Source organism: Chrysochloris asiatica, unplaced genomic scaffold (genome assembly GCF_000296735.1).
Source record: "Chrysochloris asiatica unplaced genomic scaffold, ChrAsi1.0 scaffold00211, whole genome shotgun sequence".
NCBI lineage: Eukaryota > Metazoa > Chordata > Mammalia > Afrosoricida > Chrysochloridae > Chrysochloris > Chrysochloris asiatica.
In genome coordinates, this window is record NW_006408729.1 from 2613701 (window position 1) to 2632871 (window position 19171).

Consider the following 19171-nt stretch of genomic DNA (forward strand, 5'->3'; position numbering starts at 1 on the left):
CAATAGTTGTGTCTTACATGCAACTATGAAGTCTTTGATCAAACTATTCAGTAATGGTAGCTGGGCATCATCCAGTTATTATGGTTTCACGGCACAGGAAGTAGTTGTTCATAAGACAATTAGTCACACATCAAGTATCCTGCTCCTATTCTTCATTCTTCTTCTTTGGTATTCCAGATTAATAGAGACCAATTATGCCTTGGATAGCTGCTTGCAAGCTACTAAAAGCCAAGGTACTACACAGTGAACTAGAAGATAAAACAGAAACACTAAATATGTTATTAGGTCAATTAACTGGAATATTCCAGGAAACCATGATTATAAACCTCCAAACCAAAGAACAAAATCCCATGAGGTATTGACTATACATAAGTAACCTCAACAGCTCCTTCTGTTACTCCTATTTTTCTTCTTCCTCTTTTTTGTAAAAAAATCATACAACTTTTGCCTATTCAACTTTTGGCAGATGTACCACTTATTGAGAGCAAATACAATAATCTGCTCTGCAACTTTTCCCTTAATCAGTGATACTTTTCCATCACTGTTAGCATCTCTTTTCCTCTCCCTCCTGCCCTTGATAACCACAAATTAGCTTTGGTTTCTATGTTGTTGTTGTTAAGTACCACCAAGTCAGTTCCAACTCATAACGATCCTGTATAGGGTTTCCAAGGAGCAACTGGTGAGTTTGAACTGCCGACCTTGCAACTCAAACTAATCTTGCAGCCCAGCGCATTATCCTGCAGCTGCAGCACCACACCAGGATTCTTACTTATCCTAGTGGGAGTATAATGACATCGCATTGTGATTTTGATTTCTATTACTATAGTTGTTGTTTTTGTTATGTGCCTTGGAGTTGGTTCCGACTCATAGTGACCCTGTACAGGGTTTCTGAGGTTGTAAATCTTTACAGGAGCAGACCGCCTCATCTGTCTCCTGTGGAACCGTTGGTAGTTTCGAACTGCTGACCTTGCGGCTCGCAGCCCGATTCGTAACCACTAAGCTATTACTATAGTAGATAATGAAATTGTGTTTTCTTTTCATGTGTTTGTTGGCCATTTGAATGTTCTCTTTAGTATTATTCCATTCTTGACATAAACCCAAAAACCAGGTCCACTGCCATTGAGTTGATTCTAACTCATAGTGACCCTGAATATGGTTTCCAAGTAAATCTTTACCAGACCAGGCAACATCATTTTGTTGTCTGTCTCCTGCAGAGCAGCTAGCTGGCGGATTTGAACTGCTGAACTTATAGTTAGCAATACAGTGCTTATCTTAAATCACTACCATTGTTGACATAATTTAGGTCAAATAGTACATACAAAATAGGTGGCTGTCGCTTGGGGCCATTTTCTCTCTTTGTGTTCTTGTTAAGTGCCGTCGAGTCAGTGCCAACTCATAGAAACCCTGTATACTGTTTCCGAGGAGTGGCTGGTGAGCTTGAATCACGTACTTTAAGGTTCAAACTGGCTTTTCATTCCAGCACATTAATCTAGAGTGCTATACTAGGACTCCCCCCTTACCTTCACTTTATCTTACCTTGTTTGTTTCTTCATCTCAGTTATTCTGAAAGCCTTGAGGCCAAGGAGTGTAGATATTTCTGTCTTTGGGGAATACTGCTTTTTAGGATTCTTGGTTCCAATTTCAGTAATTTACATGAAAATTTAACCAAATTCCTGGTGCCTCTGACTTTCTTTAAGCTTCCTAAGTAACCACAAGAGTTGTGTGGGCTCAAGAGCACATTATATAAGCCATTTAAAAAAAAAAAAAAAAAAAAAAAAAGTGATATACTGTTTCCTGAATTACTAGCTCAATAATGTTTTTGCATACCAACAGTAGGCAACCTTTTAGAGTGGTGTAAGTAGGCAGTCCATTAGGATAAGTGTAAATATTTAATTACTATATACTTTAAATTCCATTGGCAAAATAGTAGCTGATTTCTTGAAAACCTCCAAGGTTTCCTCTAAATAACAATGTTTTTTTCAAGGCAGTAAAATTACCAGGACCCAAACTAAAAATGAAAGGCAACTATTTCAGCTGCTAAAGACCCAAACAACTTTATTCACATCCCACAGAATGAATAGGGAGAAAGGAAACAATTTTCAAGATTTCTGGATGTTGTTATCTTCCTGTTAATGGGTATTTTCATTAGCAGAGAAAGTTTTGGGAATAGGTATTGGGACTTTTCTAAAACCAAATGACTGGAAGCTATATATATATTTGAATTACATCTGGTTATGTGCATTCAAAATAAAATTAATTTTGCCTCTCTCAGATGAAGTTTCTGTTTTGTTATTGTGAGCTGAAACTAGCTTTTCATGGCTAAGTGAAGGATCAAAGAATTGCCATGTATAAAGTATTAGAATTTGAATAACTAGAAAATCTAGCCAAAAAACAAAGCATATTAAAATCTTATATTTGGAGAGTGACTTTAGCTCTTCATAATACTTCCATATCTATTTAGTTCTTTATGTTACTTTTTTTCATTGTTGTTGTTTTTGTGTGCTCTTGAGTCAGTTCTGACTCATAATGACCCTATGTATAACAGAATGAAGCATTGCCTGGTCTTGTTTCATCCTCATAATCACTGGTTTGTTTGAACTTGCTGGTGCAACCACTGTGTCAATCCATCTCGTCGAGGATCCTCCTCTTTTTTTGCTGACCCTCTACTCTATCAAGCATGATGCTGCTTTTTTTCAGATGCTGGTCCCTTCTGATAAAGTCTTGTCTTCGTTGCTTCTAAGGAACATTCTGGCTGTACTTCTTCCAATACAGATTTGTTTGGTTTTCTAGCAAGCCATGATACTTTCAGTATTTACTGCGAAGACCATAATTCAGCCTAAATCTCCCTTCAAAGAAGGAGCCAAGGGAATAAATGCCCTGTCCTCTCTTTTCTCCCTTCTTCCAATTTTCCATTAAGAGATCTTTGACTGGAACCAACTAAAAGCCTGGGCTATGGGGATATATTGACAGAGTTCATGCGGGTCCTAAGCGCAGAGAGTTGGGAACAGAAAATAAATCTGGAGGGAAAATTGAAAGATTTCTGATTTATTGTACTTTTTCCCATCAACATCTCCCCTTGTCCTTAATTTGGGTGAGGAGCGCACCCCTTCAACATAGGGAATACATTAAGTTATGATGGGATGATGTCATTTAAATAATATTTCAAACTGAAGCTAAAATGTTGGCCACCATCAATGTTTTTCAAATAAAATACTGGTGGTATGGGAGGGAGAAAAAATGCAATTAAGGAACACAAATTATAGCTGCTCTTCCTTCAAGGATACTTGGTTGTGCAGTGAGTGAAGCACTGGATTGGCCTAAAGATCAGTGGTTTAAACCCATCAGGTATTCTGGAGTTAGTATCTATTGTGAATCAATCAGGAAATTATCATGTTTTTGTTGTTTTTATTAAGTGCTGTTAAGTCATTTCTGACTCATAACGACCGTGTATAGGGTTTCCAAGGAGCAGATGGTGATTTTGAACTTCTGACCTTGTGCCTAGCAGCCCAGGGCTTATCTTGCCGTGCCACACCTGGACTGATTCTTAGCATAGTTCCTGCCTTGCCTCAAAAAGCCACTAAGTAGCCTAACCCCCAACACCTTGTATGTGGCTTTGAGCAGTCACTTGTACTTTTGGATTGTCTTTTTCCTCATCTCGAAAATTAAGATACTGGCCTCTGTCCAGTTTCATTCATGAGTTTGACGTAAAGGTCAAAAGAAAGTGAAGACGTTATAGATGAAAGTTCTTTGTAAACTATAATGTGCTGTGTTACACAAGATGTTGTTTTACATTTTTAAAGTTCTTTTTTTTTTTCTCATTCCTGTCAACCTTTTTATTGATACAAACCTATTAACTCAGTATTATACTTTTCTCAGTGGGTTTAATTTCTAGCTAATTAAGCTCCTCTTTTATACCACTTTGAGCTTCTACAGATGTTGGAATTTCTCCACCTTTGCCCATCCTTGCTAAAATGTTTCCTAAATTTTCTTTAAAAGTTTCTGCTCCCCCATCACTTTCAAAAATTGTTTCTTTGTTGATTTATTTTACATCCCATTTTATTCAATAATTACGGCCAATGTAATTGTTGTTAAGTGCTATCCAGTCATTTCCAACTCATAGCAACCACATGTATAGCAAAATGAAACAGTCCAGTCCGGCCCCATTCTTACATCTGTGGCAATGTTTGAGCCTATTACTGCAGTCACTGTATCAATCATGTCATTGAAGGTCATCCTTTTTTTCACTGCTCCACTACTGTGTTACGCATGATATCATTTACATGGCTTGGTCTCTTCTGAGAACATGACTAAAGTGCATGAGACAAAGTCTTGCCATGCTTGCTTCTAAGGAACATTCTGGCTGTACTTATTCCAAGACTGATACGTTTGTTCTAGTTGTCAACAGTATACTCAGTCTTCTTTGCCAACACCATAATTCAATGGCATCAATTCTTCTTTGGTCTTCCTTATACATTGTCCAGCTCTTGCATGCATATGAGATGATTGAAAATGCCATGATTTCAGTCAGGCACACCTTAGTCTTCAAAGTGATATCTTTGCTCTTTAACACTTTAAAGAGGTAATTAGCAGAAGTGTATTATGTTATCTGATTTCTTGAATGCTGCTTCCATAACAATTGTGGATCCAAGTAGAATGAAATCATTGACGGGTTTAATATTTTCTCTGTTTATCATGATGTCCAGTTGTGAAGATTTTGTTTTCTATATGTTAAGGTGCAATCCATACCGAAGAGTATAGTCTTTGATGTTCATCTAAAAGTGCTTCAAGTCCTCTTCATTTTCAGCAGTCAAGGTTGTGTCATCTTTATATCGCAGGCTGTTATGAGCCTTTCTTTAATCCTGATACCATATTCCTCTTCATATAATCCAACTTCTTGGATTATTTTCTCAGCATGCAGATTGAATAGATATATTGGAAGGAAATAAACCTGACAAACATTTTTGTGGCTTTTAAACCATGCAGTATTCTCTTGTTCAATAACTGATACATTCTGTTGGATCACATTTCTTTGGAATGGGTACAAATATAGATCTCCGTAGTTGGCCAGATAGCTGTTTTCCAAATTTCATTGCATTGACAAGTGCTGAAATATCTCAACTGGTATTCAGTCAATTTCAAGAGCCTTGCTTTGCACAGCACAGCTTGGGCTTCTTCCTTCAATACCATTGATTCTTGATCGTATTCTGTCTCTTTAAATGATTAGACACACACCTTTTTTTTTTTTTTTTTTTGGTATGGTGACTTTTTGTAGTCCTTCCATCTTCTTTTGATGCTTCCTGTATCATTCAATATTTTGTCAATTGTTGTTAGGTACCGCTGGGTCAGTTCTGACTCATAGCAACCGTACACACAACAGAACAAAACACTGCCCGATGCTGTGCTGTCTTCACAGTTGTTACATTTGAGCCCATTGCTATTACCTCTGTGTCAGTTCATCTCATTGGGGTCTTCCTCTTTTTCACTGAACTTTCACTTTTCCAAGCATGATGTCTTTCTCCAGGTATTTATCCCTCATGATACTATCCAGAGAGGAAGTCTTGTCACCCTCTCTTCTAAGGAGCACTTTGGCTATATTTCTTCCAAGACAGATTTGTTTGTTCTTCTGGCAGTCCATGATACTTTCAATATTTTTCACCAACACCATAATTCAAATGAATCAATTCTTTTCCAGTCTTCATTATTCACTGCCCAACTTTCACATGCATAAGAGCAATTTAAAATAACAGTTTGCCCATAGAATATGGCAATATTGCAAGTCAAGGTTTGAATTTTCTCATCAGTTCTTTCAGCTTCAGAAATCTTTCTGTTTTGATTTTCTAACTCCAGGTCTTCCCTTTTGATTGTCTAACTCCAATTCTTTCAATATAGCACTTTACTTTGTCTTATTTAACCACCTTTTGGAATCTGTGCATCTCTTTTACATCATTTCTTCCATTTGGTTTAACTTCTCTATGTTCTAGATCAAGTTTTAGAGTCTCTTTCTTCATTCAATTTTCTGTTTTCCTCTTTCTTCTCTCTTTAATGACTTTTTGTTTTCTTCTTGTATGATGTCTTTGGTGTTATCCCCCATCTTGTTTGGCATAAGGTCATCAGTGTTCATTGTGTCAAATCTGTTTTTGAGATGGTTTCTAAATTCAAGTGGGAAATACTCAAGGTCCTATTTTGGTTTGTGTGGACTTGTTTTAATTTTCTTTAGCTTCAACTTGTACTTATAAGTGAGCAACTGATGATTTGAAGATCTGTGATGATTGCTTTGCAAATTTTTACTGCAGGCAATTTTTGTTTTTCCTCTTTTCAATAATGCTGTGTTAATTAGCATTGTTTTAGATACAATTTTTCTATGTGATATCTGGTAAGTCATTAATTCATTTAGTGATTTGTATGTGTTATCTTATTTATTTTCATATCACAACATTCCTATGAAGGTGGTTGTTGTTGTTAAGTGCCATCGAGTCAGTTCCGACCCATAGCGACCCTGTACAGGGTTTCCGAGGGTGTAAATCTTTACGGGAGTAGAAAGCCTCATCTTTCTCCTATGGAGCGGCTGGTAGTTTCGAACCGCTGACCTTAAGGTTCTCAGCCCGATTCGTAACCACTACGCTACCAGAGCTCCTTTATGAAGGTGGTAGTGTTCTCCATTCTATATATGGAGAACTTGAAGCTCAGATGTCAAGTAACTTTTCTAATGGCACAGAGCTCTTAAGTTGCAGAGTCATTATTTAAACTCAGATTTACCTCATGCCAAAGCCTGTGGCCTCTCATCATTGGACTACTCTGTGTTCCTTAAATCATATTCCTCAAATCATACTTGCAGTCTTTATACAACTTTTTATCATTGTCATTTAAATTATATTAATTTCTCACTTGTGGGCATACATTTTGTATGTTTCTTTTCATTTAATTTTTCTATTAGTTACTGACATTTGTAATTCATTTTTCCGTCTTCACTGTCTTTTTTGGTAGGTTGCCATCATTTTTTGGGGGTGGGGTCTTGGTTTTCTTTTTAATCTAAGCTTTTTCTTCCTCCTGCACATTTCTCTCAGTTTGGAACATGATGTGTGGAATTTAACTTTTCTCTGCCATTGCTATTTACTTTTGCCTTCATATCAATAAAACATAAAGATAATAAACCATAAACATTTTTTTTTCCCATTAATCACAGCTTACCTTGCTTCTCCTTGTGTAGAGTGGGGTCTGATTGTGTTCTTATTGCTATCCAGAGCCATTAAACAAACCAAAAAATATTCATTTCAGTGAGACAAAGCACCCTCTTAGAGAGAACAGTATATAACTAACTCATTGCAAACAAAAGCCTGCAGGCAACTTGTTTCACTAGCTTCACTTTGTTCAATATGATAACTATCAATTCTTCACAGTATTACTTTTCCCTGTTGTGTTTTTCTTCTCCTTCTTACCTTCTGACTTTATTCTTTTTTTTATTATTATTTATATAAATGATATACAATAAGTGTGTGGGGAAAATAAACATAAACCAAACAAAAAAAATCAGAAAATATTTTTTTAAAAGACTATCACAGTACTATCTCCCAGAGAGAGACATGATTAACATTTGAAACATTATTAGCATTTTTGTATATACAAATCTTTCCAGACAGATTTGCACGTATACCATCATGTAATTACAATAAATTAGTATTATTTTCATCAAAACAAGGTGTCAAGTAAACATCAACACTGTTTTGGACATCTTCACATGTGCAGAAAATATGGATGTTCATCATATATTCAATGCTATGGAGTCCTGGTGTGGTGCTGTAGGATTTAGCCCTGTCCTACTAACCACAAGGTTGCTTGCTCAAACCCACTAGCCTCTCCTTGGAAACCCTATACAGGGTTGCTATGAGTCAGAATGACTGAACAGCATTTAACATAAAAATTCTATTTATACAGGGGGAAACTATTACTGACAGAATCCATAGTCTACTGAAGGATAGCCCAACTTATCTATCTCCTCCTTTCCTTGTCTCTGTCTTCTTTTTTCTTTTTTTAAGTTTTTATTGTGAATTATGTGTTAGTTTACATAGGTGAACATTATCTTTACATCTATCCTATTGTATATTGTTTCGTTGCAATGATCCCATCCCTTGCATGCATCATCAAACAACCAAAGGGTACACCCCACATGCCTGCCCCCCATCTGCCAGCACACAGCCCCTCTCCTTCCCTGAGTCCAGAGTCCCCAGCCACTCCTTCTGTTTTAAGTCATCATCTCTGCCTCCATCCTTAGTGTCCCTGCCTCCCCAGACATGGTCTCGCATTCGTGTGTAGCTTTTCTCCCTTGATGGTTACAGGAATCTCAGCTCCTAGACTGCAAAATCAGCCACTCCCCTCCTTTTGTTACCAAACATTTACATTTATCTTTCCAACACTCACTGTCAGACCTCATAGCAGTCATTCCCTATTGAACCACAGGTGTCCTTTCCCCCACATCTTTTATGAACCCCATCCAGACAGGTTGGAAACAATTCTGTCTTCTTTTTAGTGTTCACTGCTCCTTCTTCCTCTTTCTTGTTTGCTTTGTTTATTTTCTCCTTGTTTCCCTGAAAATTTGTGTTGTCAGTCTTCTTAGTCTCCCCTCTCTTCTTACAACTTTGGTTCATGATAGTGTTTCTTTTACAGTTCTGATAATTTACACTTTGCTTTTACTGTCATTTCCATTAGCAATTAACATGAGAGTTTTAATAACCTCACTAAGGATTATACAGTAATTATTGTTGGAGCCAGGCTAGAACTCAGTTCTCCTGAATCTCTTTTCATTTACTTGATCTACTTCATCATGGCTGAAAGTAGAAATAGCCTTCCATTTAGTGTACTAGTCAAACAATTAAGCAAGCAAACAACAAAAGGGGCTGGGGTGGAGAAGAATTCTCAGTAACTGAATGAGAAAGACTTGTTTCTAGTGTTCTTTCTGCTCAGTGATTCGGTTACAAGAGAAATATAAAACAACTCTTTGTCTACTTTGGTTGGTTCCAAACTATTAAAAATGTATACTTTTTAATCTAATGATCATTGGGATTATATGGAGACTAAATTCACATAACTAATACGACACATTCCACTACACATCTATCAGTTTGTCATACTATGGTGGCTTGCATGTTGCTGTGATTCAGAAACTATGCCCATGGTATTTTAAATACCAGCAGGACCAACCTTGGTGGATGGGTTTCAGATTAGCTTCCAGACAAAGACATGGTAGGAAGAAGGCAAGACAGACTACTTCCAAATATTTAGTCACTGAAAAACCTTATGAACAGCAGTGGAACACTATCAGATAGCACCAGAATATTGACTATTGGATGGTGCAGGGCCAGGCAGTATTTGGTTCTGTTGTGCACAGGGTCATTATGGGTTGGTACCAACTCAAAGACACCTAACAACAACAAGATATGAGACATTATAAATAGAGTCAATGATAACTGTACTTGAGGGTGAGAAAGTCATACATGATATATTAATTTTATTTCTTTTGCAGATTTAAGGGTGTTTGTAAGTAGACTCCATATGTAATATAAAGTAGTAAAACTAATAATACCTTTCTGCACTTATCATTGTTTTGATTAGAATAATGCCTGTCACATAAGCAATAATTATATGCTTTTGCTATTTTCTCCTTCCCTGTTTCTTCTTTTTCTAATTCTTCTAATTCTCACAACAATCCTAAGAAAGTGGTAGTATTGTGAGTATTCCAGAATACTTATTTGTGCTCATGAGGAATCTGTACATGGACAGTTGTTTGAACAGAACATGGAACATTGAATGGTTTCAAATTAAGAAAGGTGTGCGACACAGTTATATTCTTTCACCATATTTATCCAACCTGTATGCTGAGCAAATAATCCAAGAAGCTGGGTTCTATGAAGAAAAACATGGCATCAGGGTTGGAGGAAGACTTGTTAAAAACCCATGATATGCAAATGATACAACCTTGCTTGCTGAAAGTGAAGAGGACTTAAAATACTAGCGTAGTGGTTACGACTCGGGCTGTGAACCGCAAGGTCAGCAGTTCGAAACTACCAGCTGCTCCGCGGGAGAAAGATGAGGCTTTCTACTCCCGTAAAGATTTACACCCTCGGAAACCCTGTACAGGGTCGCTATGAGTCGGTTCCGACTCCACGGCACATAACAACAACAATGAAGATCAAACAGCACAGTCTTCGGTATAGATTGCATCTCAATGTAAAGAAAACAAAAAATCCTCACCACCGGATCAATAAACAACATTCTTATCAATGGAGAAAAGATTGAAGTTGTGAAGGACTTCATTCTTCTTGGATCAACTATCAACAGTCATGGAAGCAGCAGTCAAGAAAATAAACAACATATTGCATTAGGAAAATCTGATGCACAAGACCTTTTTGAAGTGTTGAAGATCAAAGATGTCAGCTTGAGGACTAAGGTGTGCCTGACCCAAGCCATGGTATTTTCAATAACCTCATATGCATGCAAAAGCTGGACAGTGAATAAGGAAGACTGTAGAAGAACTGATGATTTTGAGTTAGGGCGTTGGAGGAGAATATTGAAAGTGCCATGGGATGCCAAAAGAACTAAGAAATTTGTGTTGGAAGAAGTGCAGCTAGAGTGTTCCTTGGAGGCCAGGATTGCCAAACTTCATCTCTCATACTTTGGACATACTGTCAGGAAGGACCAGTCACTGGTAAAGGATATCATGTTTGGTAAGGTGGATTGTTAGAGAAAAAGAGGAAGACCCCCAGTGAGATGGATTGGCAAAGTGGCAGCATCAATGGGCTCAGGTGTGGCAACAATAGTGAGGTTGGCCCAGGACTGGGCCGTGTTTCATTCTGGTGTGAATAAGGTCACTATGAGTGGGTACCGACTTGATGGCACCTAAGAACAACAATAACAACCTACCTGCTTGGAGTTCTGGTATGGTGCTGTGGGCTAATACATCAGACTGCAAAGTCATTTGAAATGCAAGGTCTGTGGTTCAAGCTCACCAGCTGCCTCCTAGAAACCTCATACAGGGTCTCTATGAGTCAGAATAGACTCAAAGGCACTTAAGGTCGCTATGGGTCAGAATCACTTAACAAGAACAACAACCCATCTGCTTAGTCTTTTCACTGTATTTATTGACCAGTTTTGGTTCCATATTAATATAAGTAATTGATGACTACAAATAAATAGCAACCTCCAAAGATGAAGATTTGTCACTGATGAAACAGTGGAAATAATGTATTGTAAGATCTAAACTTAATTCTGAAAGACTTGTCCTCAAAATTCTTTGAGCTAATAAAAGCTATGTTTTGGGCTAAATGTTTGCCATTTAGGGGCTCTGCAGGAAGCATATCTCATTTGGTTATTCTTATGTTTTACTTTTCTTTTTTTAAAATCAGTCATATACTCTGTCTTGTTATACCTAGACAGAGCTCTTATCTCTACACCTTTGTATTAGCCATAATATCTAGAACAGTGTTTAACAAATTGCAGATGTTCAATTAATGTATTGACTGCTTATGTAGAACTGAGGGGAGGAAAATTTGGAATAAAATGTTGTCTGGTTAATTAATTGCAAACTGCTACTCTACTGAACAGCCCTGCTGTGCTGCTGGGGGTAAGTACTGGGGTAATCAGAAGACTGGAAGTTTAAACCCACCAGCTGCTTTAGGAAACCCTATGAAAGGTCGCTATGAATTGGAACTGACTCGATGGCACACAACAACAAAACAACACATTACTTAAAATTATTTCACATTTTTCTATGGTTTCTTGATTGTGCATTTGTTAGCGATTTATGATTTGTGTACAATTTGTATAATTTATTAAACTCTAAATACTTATAAAGAATCACTTGTAGAATTTTCCTAGAGTTATTATTTTTAATGGAAAGAAATGTTAGTGTAAAGACAAGCCTGTTGCAATCATCCTTTATGAACTTTCTTAAAAGAATCATTGAAATTTAGATCTGGTTGAGATACCATTGTTGTAGCCTAAATACACAGAAAAATATATGAAACATAGTTGGAATTTAGTAAATCATTCATAAATAAAGGAATCATTTATTTTCTTCATTTCACAGTTGAAGAAACAGAGGCACAGATAATTTGCTAACAATCACACATGGCATGTTGTTATGTTGTTACTATGTGCTGTGGAGTCAGTTCTGACTCATATATAGGATATAAGGTGGTTGGTAGGTTTGAACTGTTGACCTTACAGTTACTAGACCAGTGCTTATCCTACAACACCATACTAGGGCCCATAAAATGGCCTAGAAGATATTAAAATAACATTTCCTTGATGTTGTCTTGCATTAAATGTAGATTACACACTTCCGTTAATTCCTTGTGTGGTGCTGCAGGATAATCACTGGACTTGGAACCATACAGTCAATGGTTCAAACCCACCAGCTGTTCCTAAGAAACACTACACAATGTTGCTATGAGTTGGAACCAAGTCAACAGCACTTAACAAGAACAGCAACAACAACACATTTCAATTGCAATATGGAAAACCCTTTTTAATTTTCTTTGAATAAATCAAAGTGTTAGGCTAATGTTTAGTACATTATAGGAGGACAGAGCTAAGAATTTGTCCATACAAGAAAATTTTAAGGGGAAAGTAAAGTAAAATGTCTTCAAGTGGTTTATTTTGTTCTCAAGTACTGTCCAATTTGTTCCAACTCACAGTGACACTGTATAGAGTTTCTGAGGAGTGGCTGGTGGGTTTGAATCGATTTGCAAGACTGAGGTGTAGGCTAAGTTATAGGCTAAGACCTTGGAGTCCAGTGCTTAGCCTACAGTGCCACAAGGGGTCTCAATTGATTCATTTCTTCTCTCTTTACGGTAGTTTTGTTTTCTGTTATATATTATTAGGGGCTGCTATGTGGTACTATATAGCACCTTGGGATAAGCACTTGACCTCAAGGTCAGTTTGAACTGCAAGGTCAGTGGTTCCAAATTACCTGCCGCTCCTAGGAAACCCTATGCAGGGCTGCTATGAGTTGGAACCACTCGATAACACTTAACAACAACAACAATGTGATGCTGTAAGATAAGCACTGGACTGTTAACTGCTAGGTCAATGATTCAAAGCTTCTAGCTGCTCCTCTGAAACCCTATCTGGGTTGCTCTGAGTTGGAACCAACTCAACAGCACTTAACAGTAACAAATTCCCAATGAAAGGCTTTAATGCTGGAACCATTTGTCTTAAAATATAACCCATTCTCCTAATTCTCTGAATCTCTTAGACTTTCAAGAAATTGTAAATTGTGTTCATTGATTATCTTCTATTTTACAGGATGAAAAACAAGAGTCAAATTCATGCATCTGCTTGAAAGGGCCTAAATTGTCAGAAGTAGGGACAATTGCTTGGATGATAACCCTCAGTGATGCCCTCCACAATTTCATTGATGGTCTGGCAATTGGAGCTTCCTTCACCTTGTCGCTCCTTCAAGGACTCAGTACTTCCATAGCAATCCTGTGTGAGGAGTTTCCTCATGAGCTAGGTAAAGGTCTCTGCTTCTTGATTTTAGTGGAATAGAACATGAGTGTGTTTCAAAAGCTTCATGGAAAAATTCTACTACTTTTAATTCTATTTTTCCATGAACATCTCTGTTATATAAGTGAAAAGCTCTTAAAATCCTGAAAATGTATCACAATGAAGGATCACATGTGGGGCATTGATGGTGACCTTTTATCTCATTAAAAATATAGAAAAAAAATTATATTCACTTGATACTGTTTTTTCTTCTAGGGGACTTTGTGATACTACTCAATGCTGGGATGAGCCCTCGACAAGCTTTGCTATTCAACTTTCTTTCTGCATGTTCCTGCTATGTTGGGCTAGCTTTTGGCATTTTGGTAGGCAACAATTTTGCTCCAAATATCATCTTTGCCCTAGCTGGAGGCATGTTCCTCTATATTTCTCTGGCAGATATGGTAAGAAATTTTAGATTTTATTTTGCTTTACTTTTTTTTTTAAATGAACATCTGTGTTATTATGCATTCCACAGTGTGCAAGGCCTTCTTAATTGTAATTTAAAACATTATCAGTTTACGAAAAGTCAGGGACATAGAGCGTGGTGTGACTTGTGCAGACGTGATGGTGGAAGCCATGGCCACAGGTGCCGGCTGAGAGCGGTGGTTGCAGAAGGTACCTCAGGCCCTGCGGTCTTGAGTCTGGGTTGCAGCTTCTGAAGCTACCAACCCTTAGAACCCCAGGTGTTGGTCTGAGCCTGAGCTGAGGTCTGACAAGTTTCTCCTGCATGAAGACCTGAGGCTGCAGTCCTGGTAGGACTGACAAGGCCTGACGTGCGCCCACAGTCATTCATAATCTGCCAGCTAGTTCCCAGCTCTACCCAAGGTCATGAGGAGGCGGCTGTCTGCAACGGAACCCAGTCCACCCTTCCCACTACTGGGCATTGTAATAGGCTCTTGTGTTATACCACTGAGGCATGGAGGTCTGTCGCTGGTGCTGACCATGGCGTTTTTTTTTTACCCCGTGGTGGAAGATCCTTACATGTTGGGGGCACAGCTAGTGCCAATGTTCTGAGTGACCCTTGCCATAGGCATTACTGAATATGACAACATGTTGATGTCTTAGAGTCATCCAGAATATGAGTGAGGAAGAACAAGAGAAGATAGCACCACTCATAATCAAAGGCTTTCGAGATGCTGTTGAGGAAGGAGGCACTGCAGTGACTAGTGGGCAAACAGTGGTCAATCCTCAGATTATCGTTGGTGGAGTTGCCACCGTGGTTTGTTAGCCCAATGAGTTTATAATGCTGGACAGTGCATTTGTTGGAGATGTGCTGTTGTTAACCAAACTCTTAGGAAACCAAGTTGGCTGTCAATGCCCACCAATGGCTGGATAATCCTGAAAGATGGAATAAAATAAAGATGGTAGTCTACAGAGAAGAAGTAGAGATGGCCTATCAACACGCTATGTTCAATATGGCTACCCTCAACAGACTTGCTGTTGGCTTAATGCACACATTTAATGCCCATGATGCCACAGATATCACAGGATTTGGCATTCTAGGATATTCTCAGAATCTTAAGAAACAGCAAAGAAATGAGGTGTCCTTTGTTATTCATATTCAGCCAATCATTGCCAAGATGGCTGCCATTAACAAAGCCAGTAGAAGATTTTGGCTCCTTCAGGAATTTAGCTGAAATCTCAGGAGGGCTTCCAGGTTGTCTGCCAAGAGAATGGGCAGCCCGTTTTTGTTCTGAAGTCAAATCTTCCAGGTACGGAGAAGGCCATCAAGCATGGATCATAGGTATTGTACAAAAGGGAAACCAGACGGCCCGGATCATTGACAAGCCTCGAGTTATAGAAATTCTACCTCACAGGGGCCACTACAACTTCTCTTGCTCCTGACATTTTCAGTGCATCCTCTGTTGTTGTTAAGTACCATGGAGCGGGTTTCAACTCATAGTGAGCCTGCATAGGGTTTCCGAGGCTACAAATCTTTACGGGAGCAGATAGCTTCATCTTTCTCCCGTGGAACGGCTGGTAGTTTCGAACTGCTGACTTTGAGGTTGGCAGCCTGACTCGTAATCACTATGCTACCAGAACTCCTTTACGAGATAGAATAGCAGAATTTGTTTGGACCATAGAGTTTTTGTAGGCAATCATGGATGATTCTCAGGAGTTGATTTTAAGAAGATGCAAATTCCAATGTCTGCCTGCATAGTGGTTTCAGCTGCCCTCTCAAAATGATTTGAATCACCTCATCAAAGCCAGCTTTTATGTATATTCATTCCAAGACCAGAAATAACATTCTGGACTATGGAGGGAGACTTCATTCATCTCTTGAGTAGAAAGGGAGCAGAAGAATTGTTTTCCTCTTTTCCAGGAGCACTTAACAACAATATATTTAGAAAATTATTTTGGAATATGTTTTGAAATACATCTTCTCATGTAGCCTTTTCAGTAGAAGTTATCTGCTGAGACAGGGTAGATTTTAAGCGCAGTATTTGGGGTTTTAATCGCTTTCACTATAATGAGATTTATTGGCTTCAATCTCAGCACATAATTTATTTTAAAACCCTTTGTGAGGATACAAAAAGCAGAAAGAAGCAAAAATAAAGAGATCAGGAATTGAATGTAGACTGATTTCCAAAAAATGATTCAATCAACTGCTATTTATTGATATTTTTGTACCAAATCTAAGAATCTGTAAGGCCCCAAGGACACTGAAGTGAGAAAACATGCACAATTCTTGTATTCAGTCTGCAGGGAAAGGAACTAGAAATTTAAAAAAAAACACAAACCAACAACTCTTTACTGTGAATTGAATGAAGGTTTACAGATAAGATCATTAATTTTACATTCAACAAATCATATACTTTGTTTCATCTCAATGATTGCAATCCCTCCATGCAACAATATTTAACCCACTTTCTCCATGTACAAAGAATCCTCTTTTAAATTTAAAGAATACTGTTGTTCCAAGGTTGTGTATATATCTCTATCCCTTTTAACCCTTACATATCTTCCTGTGTCTTACATTATTTTCTTATTGAAGTGTTCTATAAATTTTAGATATTAGTCCCTTGTCTGATATGTCACTGATTTTTTTTTTTTTTTTCCCCAACTGTGCGCTCCCTTTTTATTCTTTTGGTGAAATCTTTTTATGTACATAACTGTGTAATTTTTAGGGGGTCCAAATCATCTATCATGTCTTCTGCTGTTTGATAGTATATTGTTGTTTAGTACCATCGAGTCAGCGCTAACATAGTTCTGACTCATAGCCAACCTGTATAGGGTTTTCAAGGAATGGCTGGTGAACTTGAATGACTGAACTTGTGGTTCAAACCAACCTTCCAGTCCAGTGCATTAACCTGCAGTGCCATACCAGAACCCCATGTATTGTTGTTGTTGTTAAGTGCCATCGAGTCAATTCCGACCCATAGCAACTCTGTATAGAGTTTCCAAGGAACAGCTGGTGAGCTTGAACCACCGACCTTGCAGTTCAAGCGACTTTGCTGACGCATCAGCCCACAGCACCACACCAGGACGCCTCCATTATTAGAACCCCTAAATTTTGTCCCTATTTTTTCATTGATGCTTGTTATAGTTCTAGGTTTTACATTTAGGTTTTTAATTCACATTGAGTTTGTTTATCTATATGGTGTTTATCTATATGGTCTTGTTACCTTCTTATGCAAACAGATTTACAGTTCTGCCAGCACCATTTGTTGAAGGGACTTCAATTCTTCCCCCATTTAATGAGTTTGGGCCCTTTGTCAAAGATCATCTGCCTATATGTATGCCTATGGATTATTTATTTTTAGATTTTCAATTCTGTTTCATTGATCTAAGTATCTTTCGTTGCTCCAGCCAGTACCAGCCTATTTTGACCACTCTGACTGTGTAGTCAATTTTGAAGTCAGGGAATGAGGGGTCTCCAACTTTGTTCTTCTTAACAAAGCAGTTCTTTGATTATCTGAGAATTATTTCCATATAAAGTTAGTGATCATTTTTTCTAAGGAATGTTGTTAGAATCTGGGCTGGGATTTTGTTATATCTGTAGATGGCTTTGGAAAGTGTTGACAATTTCATAATATTAAGTCTTCCTATCCATGGGCATTGTATATTCTGCCATTTTTGCAAGTCTCTTTTGGTTTCTTGTAGTAGTGTTCTGTAGTTTTCTTTGTATAGGTCTTTTCGTTCTTTGGTTAGATTTATTCCTAAGTATTTCATCGTTTGGGTGGCTAATGCAAATGGTATTGTTTTCATAATTTCCTTTTCAGAACAGTCTTTATTAGTGTTTAGGAATCCAACTGATTTTTGTACCCTGCCACTTTGCTGAATCTTTCCATGAATTTTGGAATTTTCTATGTATAGGAACTTATCATCTGTAAACAGAGCTTTACTTAGTCTTTACCAATTTGGATGCTTTTAATTTTCGTTTCTTGTCTTATAGCTCTGGTTAAGACTTTCAACACAATATTGAATAAAAGCGGTGATAAAGGGCATCTTTGTCTGGTTCTTGTTCACAAAGGGAATGTTGGCTACTGGATTTGCATATGTGCTCTTAATTGTTTTGAGGAACTTCCCTTCAATTCCTACTTTGTTGAGTGTTTTTATCAGGAATGAATGTTTAATTTCTTCAAATGCCTTTTCTGCATCAATCCATATTATCATGTGCTTCTTTTCTTTATTTTATTTCAACAGTGAATTATGTTGATTGATTATTTTTCTAATAGTGAACAATCCTTGCATCCCTGGGATGAATCCCACTTGGTCATGATGCTTTTTTTTTATACATTGTAGAATTTGTTGGTTAGGATTTTGTTGAGAACTTTTGTATCTATATTTATGAGGGTCTATAATTTTATTTTTTAGTGATGTCTTTGCCTGGTTTGGGTATGATGGTTATGTTTGCTTCATAAAATATATTTGGGAGTGTTCTATGTTTTGGAATTGTAGTAGTGGTTAGTAAGTGCCATCAAGTTGGTTCTGACTCGCAGTGACACTGTATTCTCAGGATTTCTGTGGAATGACTGGTGGATTTGAAGTGCCTACCTTGTGGTTCAAACTAACCTTGTGGTCTAGTGCTTATTCTATAGCACTACACCAAGACTCCTGGCTCTCCATTGGGGAATACTTTGAATAAAAATTCGTTTCAGCTTTTCTCTGAGTGTTTGGTAGAATTCATCAGTAATGCTGTCTTGGCCTGGATATTTTTGTAGTTGTTAGGAGTTTAAAAATTACCTTATCATTCCCTTCTTTTGTTTTACATTTATTCAAGTTTTCTACTTCACTCTGTGTTAGTTTGGGTAAGTTGTGTTTTCTGAAAAGGTATCAATTTCCTCTAGATTTTCAAATATATTGGAGTACAATTCTTCATAGTATTCAGTTATTGTCCTTTATATTTCCATTGGTTCTTTTTTTTTTGTCACCCCTACTGCCCTTTTTGGAGTCCTGGTGTGGCGCTGTGGGCTAATTCGCCAGACTGCAAAGTTGTTTGAACTGCAATGTCAGTAGTTCAAGCTCACCAGCTGCTCAGAAACCCTATGCAGGGTCGCTGTGGGTTGGAACCAACTCAATGGCACTTAACAACAATTGCCCTTTTGCATGAAAAGTTACTTCTCCTTTTCCTGTTAGATTTCCCATTGAGTTGCCAATTTTATTAATCCTTTCAAAAAACCAACTTCTT

General features: G+C 37.7%; 1 protein-coding gene and 1 pseudogene across 1 annotated transcript in view; both read left to right on the forward strand.

The window, feature by feature from the left end:
- SLC39A8 (solute carrier family 39 (zinc transporter), member 8) overlaps positions 1–19171 on the forward strand; it is a 105064-nt gene that overhangs the window by 84965 nt on the left and 928 nt on the right. The window contains exons 6-7 of the mRNA XM_006872719.1: positions 13300–13507; positions 13756–13940. Of these exons, the coding sequence (XP_006872781.1) occupies positions 13300–13507; positions 13756–13940 (393 nt within the window). The remainder of the gene's footprint in view (positions 1–13299; positions 13508–13755; positions 13941–19171) is intronic.
- On the forward strand, positions 14104–16704 carry LOC102841538 (annotated as a pseudogene).